We start from the raw sequence: 26,544 nt of genomic DNA on the forward strand, positions 1-26,544 counted from the left end.
ATGAATATGTTTAGCTACAAGCTATAGACTGTTCACCGTATCTTCTGAAGAGTGATGGACAATAAATGCTACCCTTGCCAACTACACTCCACAAGTGATTGTTATAAGAAAAGCTCTTTTTATATCACAGAGCACTTTATATCAAGAGAATTACTTTTAAGGTGTAGTTACTATTATTTTGCAGCTAAGCACAAAAGCCAATTTTCCCACACCAGAATTCTAGAAGCAGTGAAATAAAGAATAAATCAACCTCTCTTTGAAAGCATAAGTTACGAACTATGGCAAGATCAAAACTTCAGACATCACCCTGAATGGGTCTTGGATTAACATCTGATAGACAGTACATCTGATAATCCAGCACCCTCATAGTTTTATACTGAAGTGTTATCGTGGATTATGTGTTCAAATCAAGGGCATAGGTTGAACCCAAAAAATTCTTGTTCACAAAATAGCAAGTTATCACAGAAGCAAATTAAAACATGTCTGAAAAATGGCCAAGTAGAAGAAGCACCAAATGCTAGTTGATCATAAAACCAGCCATAGTCACTACTTTCAGACAGGAGGAGGAAAATTTTATTTAACAATATGAGTGAGATTTATATTTTTGAAAAATATGACTGTAATATTTACAGTTCACAATTAAATATAATTACATTCAGATAGTGATCAATTTATTTATGATCATGTAATTTGTACCAACTAATAGTATGCTTCTCTTTGGATATCTTATAATCACTACTTTTCAGCTCAAACAAATAATAAAACTAATGTGTAATACCTTAAAAGAGATTTATTTATCACAGTTAGGGAAGCCTTAGTGGTATTGTTGCTGGATTGTTAATCCAGAGACCCAGGTAATGTTCTGGGGACATGGCTTCGAATCCTGTCATAGAATTGGAAATCAATAAAAATCTGGAATTAAGAGTATAATGGTAACCATGAAACCATTGTCAGCAAAAATCCATCTGTTTCACCAGTGTCCTTCAGGGAAGAAACTGCCACTCTCATCTGGTCTGGTCCACAGGTGACTCCAGAGCCACAGCATTGTGGTTGATTCTTAACTGCCCTCTGGGATTGGGTAATAAATGCTGGGCTAGCCAGCAATGCCCTCATTCTATGAATGAATTTTTAGAAATTAAACATAACGAATTTGGAACATAGAACATTACAGCACAGTACAAGCCCTTCGGCCTCGATGTTGTGCCGACCTGAGAAACCAATTAGAAGCCCATCTAACTTATACTATTTCATTCTCACCCATCTGCCTATCCAATGATATGGCTAGGTTACTCCTTGGAAATGCCACTGCCTTAAGGGCAGAATTAGAGAAAAAGAGTAAGCAGGTGAGATAATATCTAGTCAACAACTTGCATTTACATAGCACCTTAAATGGAGACATCGCCCAAGGTTTTTCACAGAGCTTTAATGCAAAACAAATTCACATCAAGCCAAAAGGAGGGGTTACTAGGATAAGTGTACAAAAGCTGGGTCAAGGAGGTGGGTTTAAGGAGGTTTTAAAAACAAGAAAAGCAGTGAGGAGTGGAAATTTCAGGATGCAAGATATGGTTGCCGGGGTGCAGCAAATACAGTGAAGGACTGCTGAAATGTTTATAGAGTGCAAGGAGAGAGCTTTAGGCTTGAAGTAATTTGTTTGGTTAAAACATTTTTAGTAGAATAACAATATCATAAAAAGACAGCCTCAAAGGAGTCAATAGAATTAGCCAAAGCTGAAAAAAAATTAATAAAAAAAACTTGGGAATTATGCAAATATTTGTTAACAATACTAGTTATGCAAATACCTGCAAACCCTCATTTTTGAAAGCAGCAACGATATTTGCAAATTTTAATTTTGACAAGAAAGCAGGAAACTGGTGATAGAAAATTACTTCGTTGTAATACACCAGCCTGCTTGCTTTCCCTTCAATTAATTGTGAATTTATTTTGTTTCCTTATTGATCATGAACAGCAAGTGTCCTTCTGGCATCCACAGGGAAATGTTAAGCCTTCCTTGCCTAAGCTTGTTTCCCTGAACTGGAAAGACCTGCTAACTCACCACACCCTTCTATCACATGCCTAACTACTGTGGACCCCTCTATCCTTCCACTATCCTTCCACTTCAACTCCAATTCAACAAATGTCTGTTAGGATTTAAAATGGTTAAAATCTATACCTCAAATGAAAAAGAGTTACATTCTCGTCCAAACTCCCTTATAACTCCCGTGGGCGGCGCAGTGGCATAATGGGCGGCACGGTGGCACAGTGGTTAGCACTGCTACCTCACAACTACAGAGACCTGGGTTCAATTCCCGCCTCAGGCGACTGACTGTGTGGAGTTTGCACGTTCTCCCCGTGTCTGCGTGGGTTTCCTCCGGGGGCTCCGGTTTCCTCCTCAGTCCAAAAATGTGCAAGTTAGGTGAATTGGCCACGCTAAATTGCCCGTAGTGTTAGGTGAAGGGCTAAATGTAGGGGAATGGGTCTGGGTGGGTGCGTTTCGGTGGGTCGGTGTGGACTTGTTGGGCTGAAGGGCCTGTTTCCACACTGTAAGTAATCTAAGTAATATAAAAGCATGATCTGAGCATAAATTTTCAAAAGCAGGTTATGGAAAAATTTTTTATTCACTATTGACTTCATTGGAGAGGTCAGGCCCAAGATCTCCAGCATCACACTTCCTTTATTTATTAATCGATCATTTATGTATTGATTTTTTAGTTGAATTGATTTGCTAACCAATTAATTTGCTAACGGAGCAAGTGTTCATTATTCATGCTTAAAAGAGGTCAGATTCCTTTGATAATTGTGTCTTTGCTCCTTAATATTGAGGCCTTCCATATCCAGCAGGGTTGAGAAATTGCTGATAACTTTGTAATTGTCCCCTTTGGAAACTTGGTCTGGGTTCTATTGGAGGCAAAACTTGAATCCCCTTTGCCTAGAAAACAGAAGCATAACATATTTCTTGAGCAATACAACCTTTTGACTTAAGTTTATTATTTACTGCTTCTGAGAAATAATACAGTAGATTAAAATGTATTGAAAAGTTTCATGAAATGAATGTACAACAACATTTTAGGATATGACTTATTATTTGGTACCTTAACTGAATTGTTATAATTTGTGATTTCTTTCAGCAGTTTTTTCATATATCTTAGCATCTAAATACTTTTTTAAAAGTTGCAGGTAACAAAGCTAACACAAAGAAATTCTATTTTCTTCAGACTATTTGCTTTTCACCTAGAAAATGCTGCATTTATATAAAATACAATTAATTATTCATATCTGAGATACTGGCATTGCTCAGTGAGGATGCAAGGGATTCCAGGAACATTGGCTAAAAACAGCTTAGGTATACAATACTGTTACAGGAATTGATTTTTTTGGACTTACCTCAGGCCTTTTAATGGCTAGTGGTGGAGGTATCCCATAGTCCCTCTCAGGAAATTCATTTATTGGATTGTATTGGGAAATGACATGTTGACTTTCATTGTGTGAAGAACTTGCATGGCCCATAAGAGGTGAAAAATTCTCTCTGCTGATATTCAATTCAGGCTGATGGTAACTGATGAGGAAAGCAAAATCATTAAATATTTTAAAAAGGTCATTTTTTTATCCATTTGTTTATAAAATTTCATTCTTCCACAAAGTATTTATGTATTAATACATAATGAAATTGTCTGGAACACATTTTTCAATAAAGTTTAATATTCCTTTAAGAGGCTTTTAATAAATTTATGTTCACATACAAAAATAATTTCAGTTGCAATTTTAATATAATGAAACATGCCAAGGTGTTATGCCAGAACATTATAAAAGACAAAATAGGACATACTAAGCCACATAATTATATTACATCAGATGATCAAAGATTGGTCAAAGAGATGCATTTGCAGGAATGCCATTGAGAAGGAATACAACTTAAAGAGACAGGGTTTGAGGCCGAGACTATAGTGGGCATGGACAGTGGTGGGAAGCAACTAAAGTAAGGATGTATAAGATGTTGAATTGGATATAGGGCTCAGAGGGCTGAAGAACTAGAGATATTACAGAGATAGTGAAGTGTGAGGCAATGAAGGATTTGAAAATAAAGATGATAATTATAAAATCAAGAAAATGTAGGTAAGTGAGCATTAGAGTGAAAGGGGCATGGGATTTGCTCTGTGTTCCAATATGGACAGCAGAAATTTGCATGAGCTCAAGTTTCTGAAGGATAGAACATGGGGAACAATCCAGGATTGTCTTACAATCGTTAAGTCTAGTGGAAAGAAAGTTATGAATGAGGGTTTCAGCAACAAATGTGACAAGAGAGAATAGAAATAGGTGATCTTGGTGGTAGCATGAATATGAGACTAGAAGCTTTAGGATGAAATGTGACACCAAGGCTGTGAACAGAATGACCTATTTGCAAGTTGTTGCCACAGATTTGGAGACGCCGGTGTTGGACGGGGGAGTACAAAGTTAAAAAAATCACACAACACAATGTTATAGTCCAACAGGTTTATTTGAAAGTACTAGCTTTTGGAGTGCTGTGGAGAATAATGGTTCTTATTCTCCACAACCATCTGATGAAGGAGCAGCACTCTGAAAACTAGTGCTTCCAAGCAAACCTGTTGGACTGTAACCTGGTGTTGTGTGATTTTTAACTCTGTTATCACAGAGACTGTGCAGTTGGTATCTCCATAACAATGTTTGTTGTGGACCTGAAAACAATGGCTTCAGTCTTCCTGATGTTTAATTTGAGGATATTTCTGTTCATCAAGTATTGAATGTTCAGGTTAACAGTTTGTTAATTTAGCAACATTGGAGGAGTCAAAAGGGAAGGTGGCGTGGTAAACTTAGATATTGCCAGCACTTGTAAAAATTAACACTGTGTCTTCAGGTGATGTCACTGAGAGGCAATGTGGATGAGAATTCGGAGATGGCTAAGGATACATTTATGGGGACAGCAGAGCTAATAGTGCAGGACCCGAAAGCTAGATAACAAGAAGACCTGGTGAGAATGTGTCTATCTAACAACAGTTAAGAACTGTTCGAAGAGGATGATAGGGTCAATAGGTTGCAAGTAGGTCAAGAAAGGTAGAAGAGAAAATTTACCATTGCCACAGTCACATAGATTGTTACTTTTACTTTGATAAGATAAAGCCCAGTATGAGAAATTTAAACATGGGGTTCCAGGAAAAATTGAAATAGATTTGAGAGCCAACAGTTTTCTAAAACTTTGGAGAGGAAAAGAAGGTTAGACTTGGGCTCGTGGTTTACAAGGATGTTAGGGTCAAGAGTTTGATTTTTGAGCAGGGATGTGATAATGGCAGGTTTAAGTGAAAAGAACAACACCTGAAGAACTCAATCATCATTTATAATATTAGCTAAAATAGCTAAGAAGTTGAGAAATTAGCAGTTTAAAGGGAAGACTATCAAGGGAACATGAGTTTTATTAAAAAGATAAGCCAGACATAAGTTTGAAGAGAGATAGGAAACAAAATACTAAAAATGTGATTTCAGTGCTAGAGAGAGAAGTAGCCTTAAAAGATGACTGGCCAGATTGGCTAATATTAAAAAGGCACATGACACAGAAAGCAGGTTAAGTTGTCTCAATTTTGGTGGTAGCCTTCCGTCTCAAAGAGGTGGTCAACTCTGTGTTAAGCATCTCCTTGTGTGATTTAGGACCCCCACACTGGTATAGAAGTCTTTGATGCATTTGTTGCAGATGAGGACAATGGACTGAGAGGGTGCTGGATTCTCTGACCATTGTGGCCTTCAAACTCTCTTCTTGACTAGCTGAGATTTTCGTATCTGTTCAATTCTTCCGCTGCACCAGTGCAAACAATCAGAAGAAGAGGTCACATCCATCTGTAAATGTCTGCCAGTATTAGTGCCAGTGTCCTTGTGATGGAGACAAGGGCGCCCAGGAGGTTGTAATTCAGTTGTAAGTTCAGTCATTCCCTCATTCAGAGGGTCTTGTGGTATATAGTCATTAACCATTTGATGAACATGACCGAACCAACACAAACATAATTCACTCAACAATGAGTTTATACCAATGTAAACAGCCTATGTCTCACTTGGTGACTTAGTCCTGCCAAGAAATGTCGAGGGTATGTCTGAGACAGTTTGGGTGGAAACTATTCAGTCTTTTGTCATGTACTAAAAACAGAAATTGCTGGAAAATCTGAGCAGGTCTGAGAGCATCTATGGAGATGTCAATGTTTCAAGTCTAATGACTCTTCGTTGGATCAGCCTTCTCCGCTGCCTGCTGCACGTTGTCCAGATCTTACCACTGTAGAGGCATGAGCCAAGGATCCAGGCTTGATAAACCTATCATTTAGTTATTTAGCCAGGTTAATGATGAATCACACTGTTTTCCTGCAGTTTTTGCCATTTGTGTGCTGATATCAACATTATGTGACAGATTTCTGGTGATTGCGCAGCCCAGAATTATGAAGCTATCAACAGTCTCCAATGCTGACAGTAGTATGGTAACATCCTGAGCCACGAAATTTGTCTTCCTGAAGTTGATGGTCAAACCAAATCTCTTGCAGATGTCAGAGCATCTGTCATTAATCTTTGAAGGCCCTCTTCAGTATGGAATGCTGGTGCAGCATTGTCGGCATAGGGCAACTCTCTGATGAGGATGGTGCATGGTGGAATCTCAGGGGAGCAAGTTTGAAAAGCTTTCTGTCAGGTATGGTATAAAATAGACATCCTCCGCAGCTGAACTGAAGGTATATGATAGGAGCCTCAATCAGAAAGTCTGTGAGCTGCTTGCATTTGATGGAAGTGAGGATGGAGGAGTCAGGATATTAAGGTTTAATAAGTTATGTTCCCACAATGGTGTGACTATTCTATGAAAAGACTTTGGAAAAACTGGGCCTGTAACCGCTAGAGTTTCAAAGAATAGAAAGTAATTTCATTGAAAACTACAAAATACCTAAAGAGATAGACAAGGTATATGCAGGTAATGTGTTTCTCTGGTTAGTCAGTATTGAACCACGGGTACAATATAAAAATAAGAGGAATGTCATTTAGGACCAAGATGAGGAGAAACCATCTTACTCAGAGAGTGGTGAATCTTTGCAAATCTCTACACCAGAGAGCTATGTAAGCGCTGTCTTTTGAGTACATTTAAAACAAAGATTAATACATTTTTGATTATTATTGAACTGATTGGACTAAAGGGTCTGTTTCCATGCTGTACATCTCTATGACTCCATGACTCTAAAGGGATATGGCATAATGTGGGTAAAAAGCATTGTAATATTTAGTCACCTATAATTGCTTTAAATGGTAGAGCAGCCTCGGTAAACTGAATGGCCCACTTCTCTTCCTATGTTGACAATGGTGTAGAATTATATATTGCAGTCTCAGTTTTGGGGAGGTCCTGGTGTTAGACTGAGGTGGACAAAGTTAAAAATCACACGACACAAGGTAATAGTCTCAATTTTGTTTTATGTGTCATGCTGAAATTCACCAGCAGAGGGGTCAGGACTAAGATCACATGAAATAACTGTACTAGGTGTCGCAAGTTTTCAGAGATCAGATCCTGTATAATACAGTCATTACCTTAAATTAAGGCATCCATTCCTGAATAACTTATTCATTTTCTTTATTCAACAGAGATAAACCAAAGTTTCCTAATGAAAGACTTCCTAACATTAAAATATTTCAGGATCAGTGAATGTTTACAATCTGTCTTAAAGTTTGCACTTTATCTAATATACAAAAACTGCATTAAAGAGTCATCAGACAAAATAAACCTGTGAAAGACAGTGAAAACATATTAGTGATTGGGAAAGTAAGGATTTATGATGAGGTTTTCATTACTACAAAAACTCAAAAAAAAATTTGAGGACCTCCTAGTCCTATTCTGACAATGGAATTTGGTTCCAATGCTGGAGAGATTTAATTAAAATAGATTTTTGGTTACATTTCAGAATGAAGTCCCCTATCTGTGTGATAGAATGGATATGCACTCGAAATGATTCCCAGCTTAATATCAATGCACCTATAACATTATAACTATGGGGCGGCATGGTGGCTCAGTGGTTAGCACTTGCCTCACCAGGGATCCGGGTTCAATTCCAGCCTCAGGTGACTGTCTGTGCGGAGATTGCACATTCTCCCCATGACTGTGTGGGTTTTCTCCAGGTGCTCCAGTTGCCTCCCACAGTCCAAAGATGGGCAGGTCAGGTGAATTGGTCATGCTAAATTGCTAAATTGCCCATATTGGTAGGTGCATTAGTCAGAGGGAAATGGGTCTGGGTGGGTTACTCTTCGGTGTAGACTTGTTGGGCTAAAGGGCCTGTTTCCATACTGTAGGGAAACTAATCATTAAGGAGCTGATAGGAAGACTCTTAGGTATGATTGTTATTCTAATTTTGCATTTAAAAAGAGAAAGTAAACAAAAAAAAATCCAAACCTGGTATTAGCTTTAGGAATGTACATCTTTTGGGATTCATGGTGTTGTTCTTCCTGGCCCAGGTAAGCTGTATTGATCTTTGGAATTCTTGGAGGATAAGCCTTGTATCGAAAAAATGAATATTTTGAGTTTGCAACATTTTTCACAAATGCATCTTAATGCAGTAATAGTAAAGCTAATGAACTAATAAATTAAACAGGCAAGGTCTCTCCAATAGTGTTAGGGAAAATAACAAAGACAATTTCAGGTTAGCTGTTTCATTCTGGCTCCTAGTGTAGTGTCTCAGGATTTCTCAGTGTGGAAGGAACAACCTTGCAAGCAGTGACCTTTATAACTCAGTCCCCCTCATAACAGCCATCTCAAATGTAACAAAGATGTCTCTGAGCCAAACTTATTAAGCCAAAACCATTCAAATTACAAATGTGGCCTGAACTGCCTGTCTCCTTTCACCATAAATCTAGAGATCTGTTGGGTGGAAACAGAAAGAAACTTAGGAGTGTGTCTTATTTTGGATTTCTAACTGTCATTTTCCTCACTTGACGCCTTCTCACTCCATTTGTAAATGGGAGCATGAAGGCCCAGTCATGGTAACCATAGCTCCCACTGCATGTTTTCAGATTTTGTTGGTTCGTTCATGGGATGTGTGAATTACTGGCCACATTTAACGCTCATTCTTAATTGCTTTTGAGAGCTGATGGTGAACTGCCTTTTTGTACCCCTGCTCTCCAAGGGGGATAATGCAATGTTTCGAAAGGAGTAATGGTTGGAGCACCAGATCACTGCCTTCAACAGAAAAGGGCTCCATCCCATCAATGTGCAGGACAGCTGTGATCATTGGTGTTGCACCTTAGATGTCTGCACCAGACACCTTGGGCACTGTCTTGATGCCTGCACCTTTGAGTTTTCTCATGTCCTTGCTTAATTTCAAGAACCAGATACATTATAAGGCTAGTTACTGAGGCACAAGGGATACCCTTTACGATTATGGTTGATGAAAGTGTTACTAGAATTAGAACTTCCTTAGACAGGGTTCTAACATGGTATGGCCCTAAGTATAAGTAGCTTGTGTTAGCTGGAATTACAATAACAGTCAACTAGACAGATTGTGACGTCATGTAGCAATATATTTACATATGTGCCATTCTGTTTCCAATGAAGAGACACCTGTGTCGTCTATGTGCTCTTAGAAGCTTTTACTCATAGAATCATAGCACAGAAAGAAGCCATTTGGCTCGTTATGTCAGTGCCAGGTTGCTCTGATTATGTTAATCCCATTTTAAAGCTCTTAGTTTGTAGCCCTGGAGGCTATGGCAATAGCAAATCTCCAAATACAAAAAGAGTTTCTTTTTCAACCACCCTAACAGGCAGAGAGTTCCAGACTCATTTTGGATGATTTACTTTTACCTCAATTGTCCTCTTAGCTTTTTATCTCTTATCTTGATTCTATGTCACTTTTCATTATTAACATGCTGTAATGAAAAAAAGTGCCTTTATATCCACCCCATCTATTCCCCTCTTTGTGGGCAGCACGGTGGCACAGTGGTTAGCACTGCTGCCTCACAGCGCCGGAGACCTGGGTTCAATTCCTGCCTCAGGCAACTGACTGTGTGGAGTTTGCACGTTCTCCCCGTGTCTGCGTGGGTTTCCTCCGGGTGTTCCGGTTTCCTCCCACAGTCCAAAGATGTGCAGGTCAGGTGAATTGGCCATGCTAAATTGCCTGTAGTGTTAGGTAAGGGGTAGATGTAGGGGTATGGGTGGGTATGCTTCGGCGGGGCGGTGTGGACTTGTTGGGCCGAAGGGCCTGTTTCCACACTGTAAGTAATCTAATATTATACACCTTTAACAGGTGCCTTTCAATCTTCATTGCTCCAAGGAAAGCAACTCCATTTTCTCCAGTGTTTCTTTATTGCTCAATTCCTCCAGCCCAGGCAGCATCCTACTAAAATTCCTCTCTAGTTCAGTCATGTCTTTTCTGTAATTTAGTGAGCAAGCTGCATGTAGTAGCCTAACCAGCATTTTATACAGTTCTAAAATAACCTCCCTGCTCTCGTATTCCAACCTTGGCAATGCTAATAAAGGCAAGTGTCCTCCATGCCTTCTTAACTGCATTATGTAACTGCCCCGCTACCTTCAGGGATCTGTGCATATGCACACCAAGATTGCTCTACTGTCTAATATTTTCCACAGTGCTACCATTCAAAGTGTAATCCCTTGCCATATTAGCCACCCTGAATACATTACCCCAGACTTTTCCAGGTTGAATTCCATTTCTCACTGCTCTGCCCAGGTGACCAATCTATCAATATACCTCTGCGTTTTTATCTATCATCCACTGCAGAGATGAAAACCTTGGCCCAAGTCTGTAAACCAAAAATTATAAGGAAAAATAGCAGTAAAATACACAAATAAAATTGAATTATGCTCGAAAGATCTAGCTTGTTGTTGAAATCCTGGTCAGAGATAAATTTATTGCAGATGTATTTTAAATCAACTAGAATAGTGACAAATTAATATGAATGTTCAGAAGAACATAAGCAACAGGAACGCCTGACGTTTAAACAGCTTGGTGGGAAACAGACACATTCACAAGTTGAAAGCATGGTCCCCAGTGGGGGAAGAATTAAAATTGAGAATGAGCAAAAGGTCTGAATTAGAGGAATGTGCTCAGCATAGGTATCCTGAATAGGTGGTAGAGGAAATTACGCAGATAAGGAGAGTTGAGGCTTTAAAAAGATTTGAAAATAAGGAAGAGATTCTTTTTCAATAGATCTGTGGCTAATAAACGCCAATTTAGGTTAATAAGCATAGGGATAGCTGAACAGGATAGTGGCAGCAGAGTTTCAGATAACCTTGAGTTTGTAGAGGGTGGAATATGAGCAGTTAGCCATCTGTGCATTGAAAGAATGTTCCTCTGTTAAAAAAAATCTTCTGGTAAAAAGCCGTGGATGAAGTTGTCAGCAACAGATGAGTCAGTGCAGGACCAGAGTCAGATGCTGTTATAGAGGTAAAAATAAGTCTTGGTGCTGGCATGATCTGTGACAGGAGTTCATCGTATGGTCAGGTATGACACCACAGTTGTGGAAGTACCATATGTTTCTGTCTCAGACAAATGGCACTTGTACGTTTGAGACACAGTTTGTGGCTAGGACTGAAAATGAAAGCTTCACTCTTCAAAACACTAAACTAGAGGAAATTTCTGCTTCTCCAGAGCTAGATGTTGTACAAGCTATCTGATAACTGTGTAATAATTGAAGGAAAGATACTGAGGAAGTGGAACTGAATATCGTTAGCATAAATGTGGGAAGCTTATGCTGTGTTTTTGGAGGATAATGCTGAGAGGGAGACCATCGGTGAGAATACCTCTAACAATTTTGCACAGGCAAGTGGTACAGTTCTGGGTCATTGTGTTTCAGATGTTGACCATGATTAAATAGCAGAGCAGACCCGATGAGCTGAATGGTCTATTCCGCTACTGTCTTATGGTCTTAGGGTTCTACTTCATGTATCGAAGAGTGTGGTGCTGGAAAAGCACAGCTGGTCAGGTAGCATCCAAGGAGCAGGATAATCACTGTTTCAGGAAGGGCTAATGCCTGAAACGTTGATTCTCCTCCTCGGATGCTGCCTGATCAGCTGTGCTTTGCCAGCACCACACTCTTCGACCGCATCTGCAGTCCTCTCTTTCTCCTTCTGCTTCATGTGACTTTCTTTGTCACCCCAGATTCAGCTCCATAAATAATGTTAATTTTGCAGCTTCCTTTGCCCCGGGAGTTGCTTGAAATAGTACGAGCAGGAACACCTTGTTGATCATTATCATCCGCCACACCATTCCCTAATAAATGCCACTCATCAGCATGATTCACATCTATATAATTGCCCACACATACTTTTGGACTACATACACAAAATCATTCATTAGCTTTTTTAAAGACAGAGTAAACCTGAGAAATAATTACAGCAATGCTAATCTTCTGTTATCTTCTTACTTTGGATATATTATGAAAAGATATTGGTCTTCATCCAAGAGCATTAGAACATTATTTAAAGGGGAATATCCTAATGAATATTACATTTTACAGAAAACAAAACGCTATAGATTACAACCTTGCCAGCTGAACCCATAGAGTGTGGACTCTGGTTTGCAAGAAAGGTCTATTCAGAAATTCTCATCGTCAATGTATGTGAGTGTGTGAATAATTTGAATATATTTGAGTGGCAACATTTATGGTAAGCTTATTACAACATCTAGACAGGTTCATGTCAGAGTCCAATCTGAAATGATATTTATGATATGTTTATTGCTTGAATAAGTAATATATCCAATGAGAGTCCAAAGTGTTTCTCGTAAGGGAAATTCCCTTAGTTTCACCTGTTGTCAACACCACCTCTACCACCTGAACAGAACTTTCCTCAGTTAGAACCTTAGTTCTGCCAACCTTCCATCTATAAATGTCTCTCCATAGCCTTACCCTTTCTAACCTCATTAGTCTATTCCAACTATGCCTTGTCCTACCTCTACTCTTCCAGTTTTGTCTGCTGTTTCAGTATCCCTACATCACCTACCCCTAATTCTCCAGCCCCACCCATGCTCCAAGAGTGGCAGAAGCTTCAACAACATTGTCAATACTGTAGAAGCCTTATCTTTTAATCATCTTATGCTTTTCCCCTGTTCAAAGTTTACTTAAAACCCATCTATCATGGTCCCTTTCCTTCCTAGGTTTGACATCTAACCCTAACAAGGCCTGTGTGGAGAAAGTACAAGACAAGGTTGGACCATAAAGGCTGATGCCACATCTATCAGGTCATTTTACAATTGTAATCCCATTGTACATGTTGGGAATAGTACAATCAAAAATATCGAGCAGTGTTACCCAACAGCAGATAACGCATTCTGTTCAAACCATGAAAAGCCTCTGAATAGATCAAAATCTTTTCTTTAAAGTGTTTTCAAATAGTTTCATCTTGATGAAATGTCCCCTGAAACTTCATCACACAATAATTGTGATCATTTACCAGGAACACAGGCTGTCTTTTATTGCAAGTGCAGACTTAAGAGTTATATAATTCTGACTTTGCAGATTTTAAAGATTTAAGCTCTCCATGATCTAAAAACAATGAATAGGAATCTCCTCAGACCGGTGCGGGCTCTATATCCTAACTCAACCAATCATCCAGGGGTCACTATGTTTGCATGTTATAAATGGTACTAACTCTTCCTAACAATATAATGTGAAGGAGCACGAGCAGCTCTGTGGAACAATGGAAGTTAATGCAATCAAAGATGAATTTAGTGACAAGGCCATTTAATCAGGAGAATGGTGGGAGAATGTTCCTGCTTCTGTCTGCCACAGCCTCCACTCCACCGTGAACCCCACCCTGTGACCCCATCCTGCCATACCCTGACCTGAACCATCAATGATCCTGAGCTGAGGATGAGTACACCAGCAGCAAGAGTCTCTACTTCTCCACTGGTGATGCTAAGCATTGCGTATATTTGAGATTCTGATCAGGCAAGCATTCTCAGGCAGCAGTGCTAATTGTTTTAAGGCAAGGTTTCCAGCCCTTTCACAGGAAGAGGCTGAAGCTAATCAGATAGTCAGCCTAGTCCTAGCACAGCTAGCCAGGGAACAGTGGACACAGTTGGTGGTAGAGATAGTCCACCATCCTGAAAGGTCCAGTTAAGGTTGGGGTTTCAATTATTTGGGTGAAGGGTTGGGGGATGTGATTTCAATAGTCAAGAGGGACTGCTGCACACTCTGCTTCACAGAAACCTGGCTCAACTAATCCATTCCCAACTGCGCACTTCAGGCTAATAGTTTCTCTATCGATCGTATGAACTGTACAGCATCCTCGGGTAAGACAAAGGGTGGAGGGGTTTGCTTCTTAATCAACAACTTGTGGTGCACAGACATTGCAGCCATTGTTCCCCAAACCTCGAATTCCTCACCATCAAATGCTGCCCCTTCTACCTATCATGGGAACTTACCATTGGTATACTAACTGCTGTATACATAGTGCCACATGTAAACGTTGAGGAAGCTCTGTGTGTGCTGTACTCTACCACTAACACCCTGGAGATGGAACACCCTGAGGGCCTGTTTATTGTAACTGGCGACTTCAATCAAGCCAATCTAAGGAAGGTGTTGCCCAAGTACCACCAGAACAGTACCTGCCCCACCAAGGGGCCCGAACATTTTAGACCACTGCTACACCACTGTGAAGGATGCCTACCGCTCCATCCCCTGCCCTTATTTTGGGAACTCCAACCACAATGCCGTGCTTCTTCTCCCAGTTTACAGGCAATAGCTCAAGCAGGAGACCCCCTCATGATACAGGTCCAGTGCTGGTCAGAGGAGGCAGAGGATCGACTCTGGTGCTATCTGGAATTGGCTGATTGGGCCATGCTCAAACAGTCCGCAGGTACCTTGGGTGAGTATGCCACCACCATCACAGACTTTATCAAAATGTTTATGGAGGCCTGCATACTGAGGAAGTCAATCTGGGTGTTCCCCAACAGGAAACCCTGGATGAATCAGGACGTATAGAACCTGCTAAAAACCAGGCATGAGGCCTTCAGATCAGGACACCCACTCAAATATAAGGAATCTAAGTATGACCTTCGCAGAGCCATTAAGACAGCCAAGAACCAATACTGACACAAACTAGAGACCCAGACAGACACCTGGCAACTATGGCAAGGACTGAATGACATCACAGGTTCTAAAAAGAGACAATACAAGATAGCAGATGATGACACATCCCTCCCAGATCGTCTCAACGCCTTCTATGCTCGCTTTAAGCAGATTTTCAGTGGAGAGGTAACACCAATTCCAACAAGTCCTGCCAAACCTATCTCAACAGTCACTGCATCAGAGGTCAGATCAGTTTTCCTTCATGTGAATCCAAGTAAAGCGATGGGACCCGGGGAATACCAGGCTGTGCACTCAGAGCATGCGCAGATCAATTGGCAGAGGTCGTCTCGGACATCATCAACCTCTCCCTGCAATAGGAAACTGTTCCTGCCTGTTTCAACAGGGCCAATATCACCCCTGTGCCTAAGAAGGCTCATGCAGCTTATCTCAATGGCTACCGTCCAGTCGCCCTAACCTTGGTGGTCATGAAGTGCTTTGAAAGGCTAGTCATGGCATTAATCAACTCCAGCCTCCCCACTACTCTTGACCCACTCCAATTTGCCTATCGGACCAACAGATCCATGTCAGATGCCATATCACTTGCCCTTCACTCCTCCCTAAAACATCTTGATAAGGAACAGCTATGTAAGAATCCTACTCATTGACTACAGTTCAGCCTTCAACGCTATTATCACCTTGAGACTGATTACTAAACTTTGTGATCTTGGACTAAGCCCCACTCTCTGCAACTGGATCCTCAGTTCCCTGACTCACAGGCCACAATCAGTTAAGATTGGGGATAATATTTCATCCTCACTAACAATCAACACTGGAGCCCGCCGAGGTGCGTACTCAACCCCTTACTGTACTCATTGTATACCCATGATTGCGTCGCCAAATACCAGACTAATTCCATTACAAGTTCACTGATGACACCACGATAGTCAGTGGAATCTCAGATGACGACAAAACAGTCAACAGACAGGAGACGGAAGATCTGGAAAAATGGTGCACTGAGAATAACCTAGCTTTCAATTCCGGTAAAACCAAGGAACCCATTATTGACTTTCGGTAGGATGTTACTCACACATTAACAACACAGAGGTGGAATGAGTGGAGAGTGTCAAGCTCGTGGGAATGGTCAGCCACAACAAGCTTTCGTGGACTCTTCATGTGGACACCCTGATTGCAAAAGCCCAATAACGTCTCTTCTTCCTCAGGCAGCTGAGGAAATTTGGCATGACGGCAAATATCCTTGCCAACTTTTATAGGTACGCCATTGTGAGCATTCTGTCTGGATGTATCACTACCTGGTATGACAACTGTACCATTCAAGATCGGAGATAGTTAGAGGGTGATGAACTCGGCCCAGCCAATCACAAAGGCCAACCTCCCATCTATAGAATTCATCTACCAGGTCCGCTGTCAAGGAAAGGCCACCAGCATACTCAAAAATTCATCTCACTCTGGCAATGTTTTTCTACAAACTCTACCATTGGGGAGAAGGTACAGAAGCCTGAACATGTGCACCAGCCGGTTTTGAAACAGTTTCTACCCTATTGTTGTTAGAATACTGAATGGACTCACAAAGTCTTAACATTTGTCTGTACCTGTGTTTTTGTTTTTGTGGCTGTTACCTATTATTTATTTATCTATGCTACTTACTTATGTGATCTGCCTGTATTGCTTGCAAGACAAAACTTTTCACTGTGCCTCGGTACACATGACAATAAATTCAATTCAATTCAATTCAATTAAGGGTGAAAGGTGGATATGCCATCTTGGTGGGTGAGAGTGCGGGGGAGGGTGCTGCCTCTAATGGACTTAGTGGGCCTGCAAAGGAGGAGACCTTCCTCCTCTCATCATACCCAATACCAACGTACACAGCTCCTATACTCCTCCATATTTCAGCCCTGGCTAAAACACCACTGGGTGGCCACTTATCCCTGTCGATAAGCACAAGAGAAGGGATGGCCACTCAATACCACTCCTACCTCCCCCCCCCCCCACCTCCCCCCCCCCCCCACCTTCACCTATAACATTTCAGATTGGTAGAGGCATGGTGTAGGTGGCAGGATGATAATCCATTGGATTTTACAGTGTCCTCATTTTCAGCTCTGCCTCCCACCCATAAAAAAATCAACCCAATAACAGACTGCCCACTGCTCTCTGGCATGGAGAATTCCAAAGATTCATAAGCTTTTGAGTGAAAAAAATCCTGCTCATCTCAGTGCTAAATGGCCCATTCTGAAGATGTTACTTTTCTTCTAAATTCCTAGCCAGAAAGCTGATTTTCTTAACATTTAACTTATTAATTAAACTTCTCAATATTTTATGATTCAATTAAATCATCTCTTATTCTACTGATCTTTAGGGAAGATAGGCCTCCACCACATCACTTCTCCTTATGGTGTCCCCTCATTCCAGGAACCAGTCCAATGAACTTTCATTATATATCCCCCCCCCCCTCCCCCCCCCAAGGAAATGTTCTTTTTTTGGCAAGGAGACCAAAGCTGCACATGGTGTTTCAGTTGTGGCTCCACTTCAATCCCTTTATTAGCCATATATTGTACATTTGCTGCAAATTATGTGTCAATTCTTTAAGCATTATCTATTGTTTGCCTCCCGTCATACCTTTTCAAGTAATTTCTCAATCTACCTTATCAAACTCATCCATTTCCCTACATAATTTGGTTTGTGTAGATTTAAGACACTGCTTTTGAATTTAATGAAATCACTATCAAACACAATGTAAAATTCCATAAGATTTTCTCCAGGGCTCCTAGAGGCTTGATTTTAAATGGTTCCAAACACATTTGGACTGTGCTTTCACCTGAGCTACTGTTATTGAAGCCTTACCACATTTTGGTTTTTACTACTCAGAACTTCGTAGTCTTTGTCATCACTCAGAAAACCTTCGTTCTGGTAATTGCTGATTACCACAGGACACATACGGGTTTTTCTCTTTTCAATTACTTCTTCTCTGTAAGTGAAGATTCAATTTTCATTAAAAATGATATTTGATCATTAATGTGGAGAAAATCTAATAAACAAAACACAACCAGATTGCACACAACTCTCAGCTGTCCGAATTTAATCAAAATCTTCCCATTTTATTACTGATTTGCAAACTTTCCCAATATTCCACATTGACATTTTTAAAAGAAAACTCCTCCAAGCCTAAAATTGTTATTTCAAGACATGATTGCAATCCCAGTGGTTTTGTTTGGATCAGCAGCAACATGAGCCTGATCTCTGCAGTTACATTGCTAAATCGGGGATTTCTGTTTCAAATTTGTGGACTAATATCATGGAAAAGCAGAGGTGCATTATTTTTGTAAGTGCTGTGGGAGTACTCCAGTTCCTTTGGGAGGGCAGAATGTCAATTACTGCCCACCTTTGCCTGCCTCTTCAGATCTCTTGCCCATGGAACTGATTGAAAGCTGCGTGGGAAGCACTTTGAGCAGTGAAGACCAACATTGGAAATGAAGGCTCTACAAAAATTAAAGCACTCTGATTTCCATAATAAAAAGTGGATATTACCTGAAGCAGGTTGGTGCATTGACAAGCAGTAGACTCCATGACTCCATTCAAATTACTCTGGATTAGTGGTGCTGGAAGAGCACAGCAGTTCAGGCAGCATCCAAGGAGCTTTGAAATCAACGTTTCGGGCAAAAGCCCATTCAAATTACAGCCAGCTGTTGTGCCAGTGTTTACAGTGCAGACTGTTGACCCAGTTGGGTGGCCTTTCCAAAAAGGCAATGTTCCAATCAACCTGGTCAGTAATGTTATTAAAGGTGGAACCAGAACCTCAAAGGTAGGTTACTAGCACTGTACCACAAAAGTACCCTGGCAAAGCAATAAACGTCCACCCCAAATCACCTCCCCATGAGATAATCCTTCTGATTGAGAAGTGTGACAGAAAAACCAATTATGCCAAAACAAATCTAAACATCCCAGTTTGGAATTTGTGTAAACTACAACAAACACATTATAAATTACATAAGTAAAATTGCAAAGTATATTCGTGATAATTCTTCAGCTATTTGTGCTTGTTATGTTAGTTCAATGTCCCTAATGCTCAACCTTGCAGGGTGTAAGATGGATAACTATGGTAAAACAATACAAGACCACAGTCGATGATTTTATTATTTGAAAGTTTGGGTCATATTTTGTTAAAAAAATTTCCAGATTAAATAGTCTCTAAATGTTTTACAGCTAAAGATTACTTTGGTGTGCAATCACTCAAAAAATCATTTTGATCTGCCACCACTTTCAATGCTTGTTTTCAAGTCTTCTCACCAGAGCTGCTGGTGACCTGGAGGTAAAATGTTCTCCATGATGTAGAGGGCTTTAGCCTTTACAGTGACTCCTCCCCTGATTGGACCATATGTGATGATGAGGAGTCAGTATACCTCAGAAGTTGTGTTTCTCCTTAATCATGAGTCTAGGCTGAATCTTTCCCTTCACCCACCCCTTTACTTTCAGTTGGTCTTAGCTCAATTATGTTTTCCCCTGGTCTGATGACAGGATCTCTTGTGTGCCCACCTCTACTCCCACCACAATTGCGAGCATGGTGTCAGCACCAATGGACCAACTGAAGTCCTTAAGTGGGCAATTAATCCCCACTGAAAAGCCAGTGCCACCAGGGTTGAACTGGTAGTAGAAGAGAACCAAAGACAAATACCTAGCCTTGTATGTTTCCCTGACCAAGTGAAGGGTGTCCATTGAAAAAACAGTCCTCCCACCCTTGCAAGAGTTTATCCATCTAAGATTCCCTAGACATCACTCTCAAACCCCAGAGTGAATACTGGGAGCCACTCACCTTCCCACCTGGAGATACCCTTAACTCCAGTGGGGCTAGTTTCACCACATTTCCTCTCCTCAAGTATAATGACACTGCTCCAGTTGGCCTCTGGCACAATAGAGATATAGGCTGTGATTGACAGCAACTCTCTGAAGCAGGGGTTCCTGGTCAAAACTGGTGCATGTCCCCCCACCAGACTGTTAATAGCTCATTGGAACCATGTTATGTTTGTGGGCAGTGGGAGTTCTTGTTTGGGCTGCTTACCAACATTGTGGACAATCCAGCACCATATATGATTCAGCCCTTTGGTTTTCTAAGGTAGGTATATCAAAGAACTTTCAGGTGAGAAGTTCTGATGAAGGCCACAGATACTGCCAAACATGCTGTGTATTTCGAGGATTTCCTGTTTTTGTTTCAAATTTCCTGGTGTGTTTGGGGTTCCTCAATATATGTAATTTACTAATTAGATCCAATTTGGTACTTACAGAAACATAGAAAATATGAGCAGGAGTAGACCATTTGGCTCTTCAAGCCTATTCTGCCATTCAGCATAATCGTGGTTGATCATCTAACTCAGTACCCTCTTCCCACTTTCTCCCTACACCCAATGATCCCTTTAACTCTAAGATATATAACACCTTTTTGAAAACATTCAATGATTTGGCCTCCACTGTTTACTGTGACAAAGAATTCCACAGGTTCACCATTCTGAGTGAAGACATTTCTCCTCATCTCAATCCGAAATGGGCTATCCCATATCCTTAGCCTGTGACCCCTGGTTCTGGACTCCCCAGGTCATCAGGAACATCCTTTTTGTGTTTATTCTATCTAGTCCTACTGGAATTTTATAGGTGAGATCCACCCCAATTATTTTAGACTGTAATGAATATTGTCCTAACTGATCCAATCTGTCCCATCTCAAGAATCAGTCTACCTGCTGTTGCACTCCCTCCATAGCTAGAACATGCTGTCTCAGATAAGAAGACCAAAACTGCACACAATACCCCAGGTATGGACATTGTACAATTGGAGGAAGGCACTCCAGCTCCTGTATTTGAATCCTCTTTCTGTAAAGGCCAACATCACATTGCCTTCTTCACCACCTGTTGTTTCTGCAAGGGTGTTGTACACCCTTGTTGCATTTCCTCCCATCATTAACATATATCTTTACAAGGAAAGGGCGGTAGAAGGGAAGCTTCAAACTGAGTCATATGCTGCAAACAAATTAAATTTTATTATGTGAGTCATTCTACTGTCCTGAGAGTCATCCCAATCATGATGATTATACTTGATCTACAAGTGATATATGACTCACCTTTTTTCAGCTTTTGCAAGGTAGTTCAGTTTCTCACAGCTGTAGATGCATTGCATACAGACAGCAACAATCGCAACAAGACATACACCAGGAATTACAGCTATGAGAATCAGGTCCAGGGTATTCCATTGCTGTTTACATTTGGGTCCCAAATTCCAGTAATCTCCCAAGGGACCTTTAAAGTTTGAACACCTAGAAAACATATTTAGAATATTTTGTAGTCATATAGCCTTGTTGCTTAAGGAGCACAGGTTAGCAAGAAAAAAATAAAAGAAATTGTATTTATATAAATTTTCACAACCTAAGGATGTCCCAAAGCACTTTACATCAAACTAAGTTTTAGACACTATTTATAATCTTGGAAATGTAATGACTAATTTAAGCACAGCAAGGTTCCACAACTAGTATATGATAATGGTTAGATAACCCACTTTAACATAAATTGAGGAACTAGACGAGGTCAGCCAAACTGGTTATTAAATAGTGTTCAGGGAACATGTAAACATTTAATCTTTTAGTTGAGTAAAAGGAGAGTTAAAGTTGAAGGGGAAAGACCAATTTTTCTTTTTGTATTTGGATTAGTGATTTGAATAAATGAAAGAGACTAGTTGTTAATCTGTAGGTTAGAAACTAAAGAGGCCTGTCTGGGACTGTATAAAGAATTCAGCTGTATGGATATCAATTTGACAATTAAACATTAGATTTCATAGGTTTGAGTAAGACGTGGCAGTCCTGTGGATCAGCAGGATTCAGCTTCTGTGAGGTATTCATAAAATGAGGACACAACTGATTGAAAGAAATCAGTTTATAAATTTTCTTCCCTTTATTCCTGTACAGTGCCATACACCTCCACATCAGCTATCAACGTATTATTTACATCCTTATGATTTTAAAGCAGAGTTCAGTAAAGTTAGTTGAAGAATTTGCAAGCACCATTGTTTATTCTATTCAAGTGTAAACCCTTGTAGGAGTTCATGTGTGACAATTAGGCAATCATTTTAAAATAAGTCTATCAGTACATTCCTTCTATCTACTGAGTCTAATTTTTACTCCAGTTTAAATCTCTTGTTGCTTTATCTGGGAAATCTGTAGCATGCTTATTGCTCAACCATCAGTATATAAATCGTTTGCCCAATTTTTAAACTTTACAACAGTGAATAATTTTCTTCCTTTTGCTGTTGCTTTCTTTTGACTGGAAATTAGACCATGAGATATTGTGCCTAGTGCATTTACATCAAATTGTATTGAAAGAATGATTATTGTTAACAAGATCTATGGAACCTTAAAGTGAGATGGAAACATAGAAGAAGATAAGAGCAGGAGGAGGCCATTCAGCCCTTCAAGCCTGCTCTGTCATTCATCATAATCATGGCTGATCGTCCAACTCAATAGCCTAATCCTGCTTTCTCCCCATACCCTTTGATCCCGTTCGCCCCAAATGCTATATCTAGCTGCTCCTTGAATACGTTCAATATTTTGCATCAACTACTTCCTGTGTTAATAAATTCCACAGGCTCACCACTCTTTAGGTGAAGAAATGTCTCCTCATCTCCATCCTAAATGGTCCACCCTGGATCCTCAGACCGTGACCCGGTTTCTGGACACCCACCACTGGGAACATCCTCTCTGTATCTACCCTGTCTAGTCCCGTGAGAATTTTATAAGTCTCGATGAGATCCCTCCTCACTTGTCTGAACTCCAGTGAAAAAATCCTAACCTTGTCAATCTCTCCTCATATCAATCTCTGTCAGTTCCGCCATCCCCGGAATCAACCTGGGAAACTTTCGGCTGCACTCCCTCGAGAGGAAGAGCATTCTTCCTCGGAAAAAAAGACCAAAACTGCACACAATATTCTAGGTGTGGCCTTATCAAAGCCCTGTATAACTGCAACAACACATCCCTGTTCCTGTACTCAAAACTTCTCACAATGAAGGCCAACGTACCATTTGCCTTCTTTACCGCCTGCTGCACCTGCATGCTTAGCTTCAGCAGCTGGTGCACAAGGATACCCAGGTCCTGCTAAACACTTCCCTCTCTAATGTACAACCATTGAGATAGTAATCTGCCTTCTTGTTTTTGTTTCCAATGTGAATAACCTTGCATTTATCCAAACTATACTGCATTTTCCATTGATTTGCCCTTTCACCCAATCTGTCCAGATCATGCTGAAGGAACTCTATGTCCTCATCACAGTTCACCCTGCAATCCAATATGGTATCATCTGCAAACTTTGAGATGTTATATTTTGTTCCTTCATCCAAATCATTAATATATATTGTGACTAAATACTCTATATTTTTCAGATGTTTGTTGAAGGAAATATTCTCAGGTGACATTATTAACAATTTCTTTTGTTGGTTTTCCTCATACTTGTTGAAGTTAAAGCTATCTATCAAAAAATGCACTCAGACTCTCAACAGAGAATCTGGATTTGATTTTTACCAGGTTGAGATTTTTAAGTTTGAGATTCCTATATCTATTTTTTTCTGACAGTATCACTGTTTCTTTTTTGACTTCGTATTCATGTGGTCTGTTTTCTGACAGGATCACTGTGCACAAGGCAGACCTGGCTAGAAGTCGTAGTGTCCAAGGAGATTTCAATAACTGGCACTCCAATAGCAGGGGAAGAAGATAGCTTGGTGAGTTGGAGGAAACACTCCTGTTCCTTCTGCAATATTGTAAAGACATTTAGCTTTCACTGAAGCTGTCAATGCCTCCCTTGATTTTCCAAATACTAGGGAAACCCAGCTGGCCAAGTTTAAACCTGTATGAAAAGTTAAATCTGAGACATGCCATCTTGATGTAATTGGTTAACAAACAACCCAACTCCTGGGTGCAGATATGTTGATCCCTTCAACATTAATATCCTACCTCTATTCATGTTGAATGTGAGTCACTTGGGATGTGTTTCAGGTTCTTAAATTTATTTTCTGTTTCATCTGACCCCATTCCATCCATTTTGGAAAATTAAAATTGTCTTCTCTATTTTTACTTGCCCTCTTTGGTAAAGGTATCAAAATGGCAAGTATGAAAAGCAACCAGAAAAGTACATTCCAAATGGAAAGTGATGGATCCTTTCTTTGTGAAATTATTACAGTATTATTTTGTGATGTGCATTTTACCCCAGGGTGTCAGTGACCTCTGGCACTTGGAGTTGCAGAGCAACTATTAAGAGACAAATAATTGAACTAAAACCAGGGATCAATTCAATCGATCTGTCCCCTTGCCAAATGAACTTTACTAATACTAACCGACTGAAAATAAAGGACTTTTTCATTTAAACTGGTAAATTTTATGTCATCTCTTGTTTTCTGGATATATTCTTGAAAAGCAAACATTTGCAGTGCTATGGGAAGAGCAGTGAAGGATTACTAATTGGATAGCTCTTAGGAGAGATATTATTGATATGTTGTACTGAATGGCCTTCGTCAGATAAGGTCCAAAATATCTGCACAGAAACAGTTGGTCAACCAAGTTCTGAAGAAGAGTCATACCAGACTCTGTTTCTCTTTCCTCAGATGCTGTAAGACCTGCTGAGTTTTAATATCTATATAGAGCTATACATTTACCGGCAATATTCTTTCTTGTCCTTACAGTAGCAAGGCATATAGTCTGGACAAGTGTTCTTCGAACATGGCTCATAGTCACGAATATTTTTGCAATTTCCTGGAAGAAAATTATGAAAAGCTCATCAGAGAAAAATGTCAATAGAGAAAATATAGTTTCCTGAAATGTTCTGAAGAATGTACTGTCTTCAACTATTAAGATCTCAAAATATTAAGGGGAAAATAGTCCTTTGGCAGGTATGCAAATCTGGACTGTAATAGATTGTCCACCACTCTTTATTTCGCCCAATTTTCCTCCCCATTATCTTAAAGAGCAGGTAAAGTGATGCTATGCCATTTTATACGTAAGATGAAATCACACTTTACTCCCACTATTCGTAGATGAGTGAATTCAATCTCTGATCTTTATAATCTCAGAACAGTATTTGGCATATTGGCAGTCGTGCATGGTATTGCAATGTGCTGTGCCATTGTCGAGATTGGATTTGTGTCCAAATTATCCCCACAGAATGAATTTCAAATCTCAAGTTCTGCCACAAGAGAGGTCTTGTAAGGATTAGATGTGGAATTTTAACATCATCTAACCAATGAAAATGAGACAGAATAGCATTTAGATATCAAATGTCTCTGTATACTGCTCCATCTGTCAGTTTAGTTCTGCTAGTTTTGAAACATCATTCCATTTTAGGTGTGAGCCTCATGAATGGATATGCTAATTGGAATCTGATGATATCTGTAGGATTCAAGCAACATTTTAAATTAAAACCGAAAGAACTGCGGATGCTGTAAATCAGAAGCAAAAACAGAAGTTGTGGAAAAACTTCAGCAAATCTGGCAGTGTCTGTGAAGAGAAGTCAGAATTAGTGTTTTGGGTCCAGTGATCCTTTCCTAGAACTGGGCCAGTTCTGTGGAAGGGTCACTGGATCCGAAACACTAACTCTGATTTCTCTTCATAGATGCTGCCAGACTTGCTGAGCTTTGCCAGCAATGTCTGTTTTTGTTTTACATTTTAAATCATAAATTTTAACACAATAAACAATTTTGAGGCAAGTTGGTAGCATGGAATGTATGTAATTCTTAATGTAGAATTTTTTATACACCTCACAAGCTGAGACTTGTACATATAACAAAGTTCTTCATACTATAAGAAAATAAAAAACCTTTCAAACTAATGATGGATATTTATCCACCAATATTGCCATTCACACAGATCTCACCTGATGTTGAATTGTCCTTGATGTCGACATTTGAAGATAGAGTTTCTGAAGTTTGTTCAGTAGGTGTACTATTCAATAGTATCAAAATGACTGGAAAGATAACATGGAGAAGCAACATTGTTGGAATTTTAGAATTAAGTCTACACTTTAAGATAAACTTCTACCAATGCTCCAATTGAATGGAAGTGATTTCTGTGCACATTGCTGAAGAACAGTTTGAAGTCCACAGAGGTTTCCACCCTTATAAGATCATATGGAAGCTAATTTAAGATAATCTTTGAGAATTATTAAACTTTGCTCCACCCAGATAAAGTCAAAAGTTTATAGTGTGAATAATGTACGATTGGAAGGTTCACATACTTTGCTCAGCCTGTAGACTCTTAAAAGGAGTCAATGTTTTCTTGAGGCGAAAATGTAGTTGTGTCTTGTTTCTAAGTCACTGTAGAGATACAATGGGAATGGAGGTGGGTTATAACAATATCCAAACAGCTGAAACTAGTTAGTTGGGCATTTAAAGTGCTCAAAGTATGGATACTCTGTGAATCTCTAGCAGATTTTGTTGAAACCAATGTTTGTTAATGAGGTTGAGAAGATTATTATGTT

General features: G+C 39.9%; 1 protein-coding gene across 1 annotated transcript; it reads right to left on the bottom strand.

The window, feature by feature from the left end:
• Window positions 1-202: 202 nt before the first annotated feature.
• Window positions 203-26,119, bottom strand: LOC140495652 (uncharacterized). Its single transcript, XM_072594644.1, has 7 exons — window positions 25,942-26,119; window positions 24,728-24,824; window positions 21,159-21,350; window positions 17,896-18,019; window positions 8,408-8,508; window positions 3,382-3,553; window positions 203-2,926 (listed from the first exon to the last, which is right to left on the bottom strand). The coding sequence occupies exons 1-7, from the start codon at window positions 26,057-26,059 to the stop codon at window positions 2,810-2,812; spliced, it is 921 nt and encodes a 306-aa protein (XP_072450745.1). The 5' UTR covers window positions 26,060-26,119; the 3' UTR covers window positions 203-2,809.
• Between the last annotated feature and the right edge of the window lie 425 nt (window positions 26,120-26,544).

This window comes from Chiloscyllium punctatum, chromosome 25 (assembly GCF_047496795.1).
Source record: "Chiloscyllium punctatum isolate Juve2018m chromosome 25, sChiPun1.3, whole genome shotgun sequence".
Taxonomy (NCBI): Eukaryota; Metazoa; Chordata; class Chondrichthyes; order Orectolobiformes; family Hemiscylliidae; genus Chiloscyllium; species Chiloscyllium punctatum.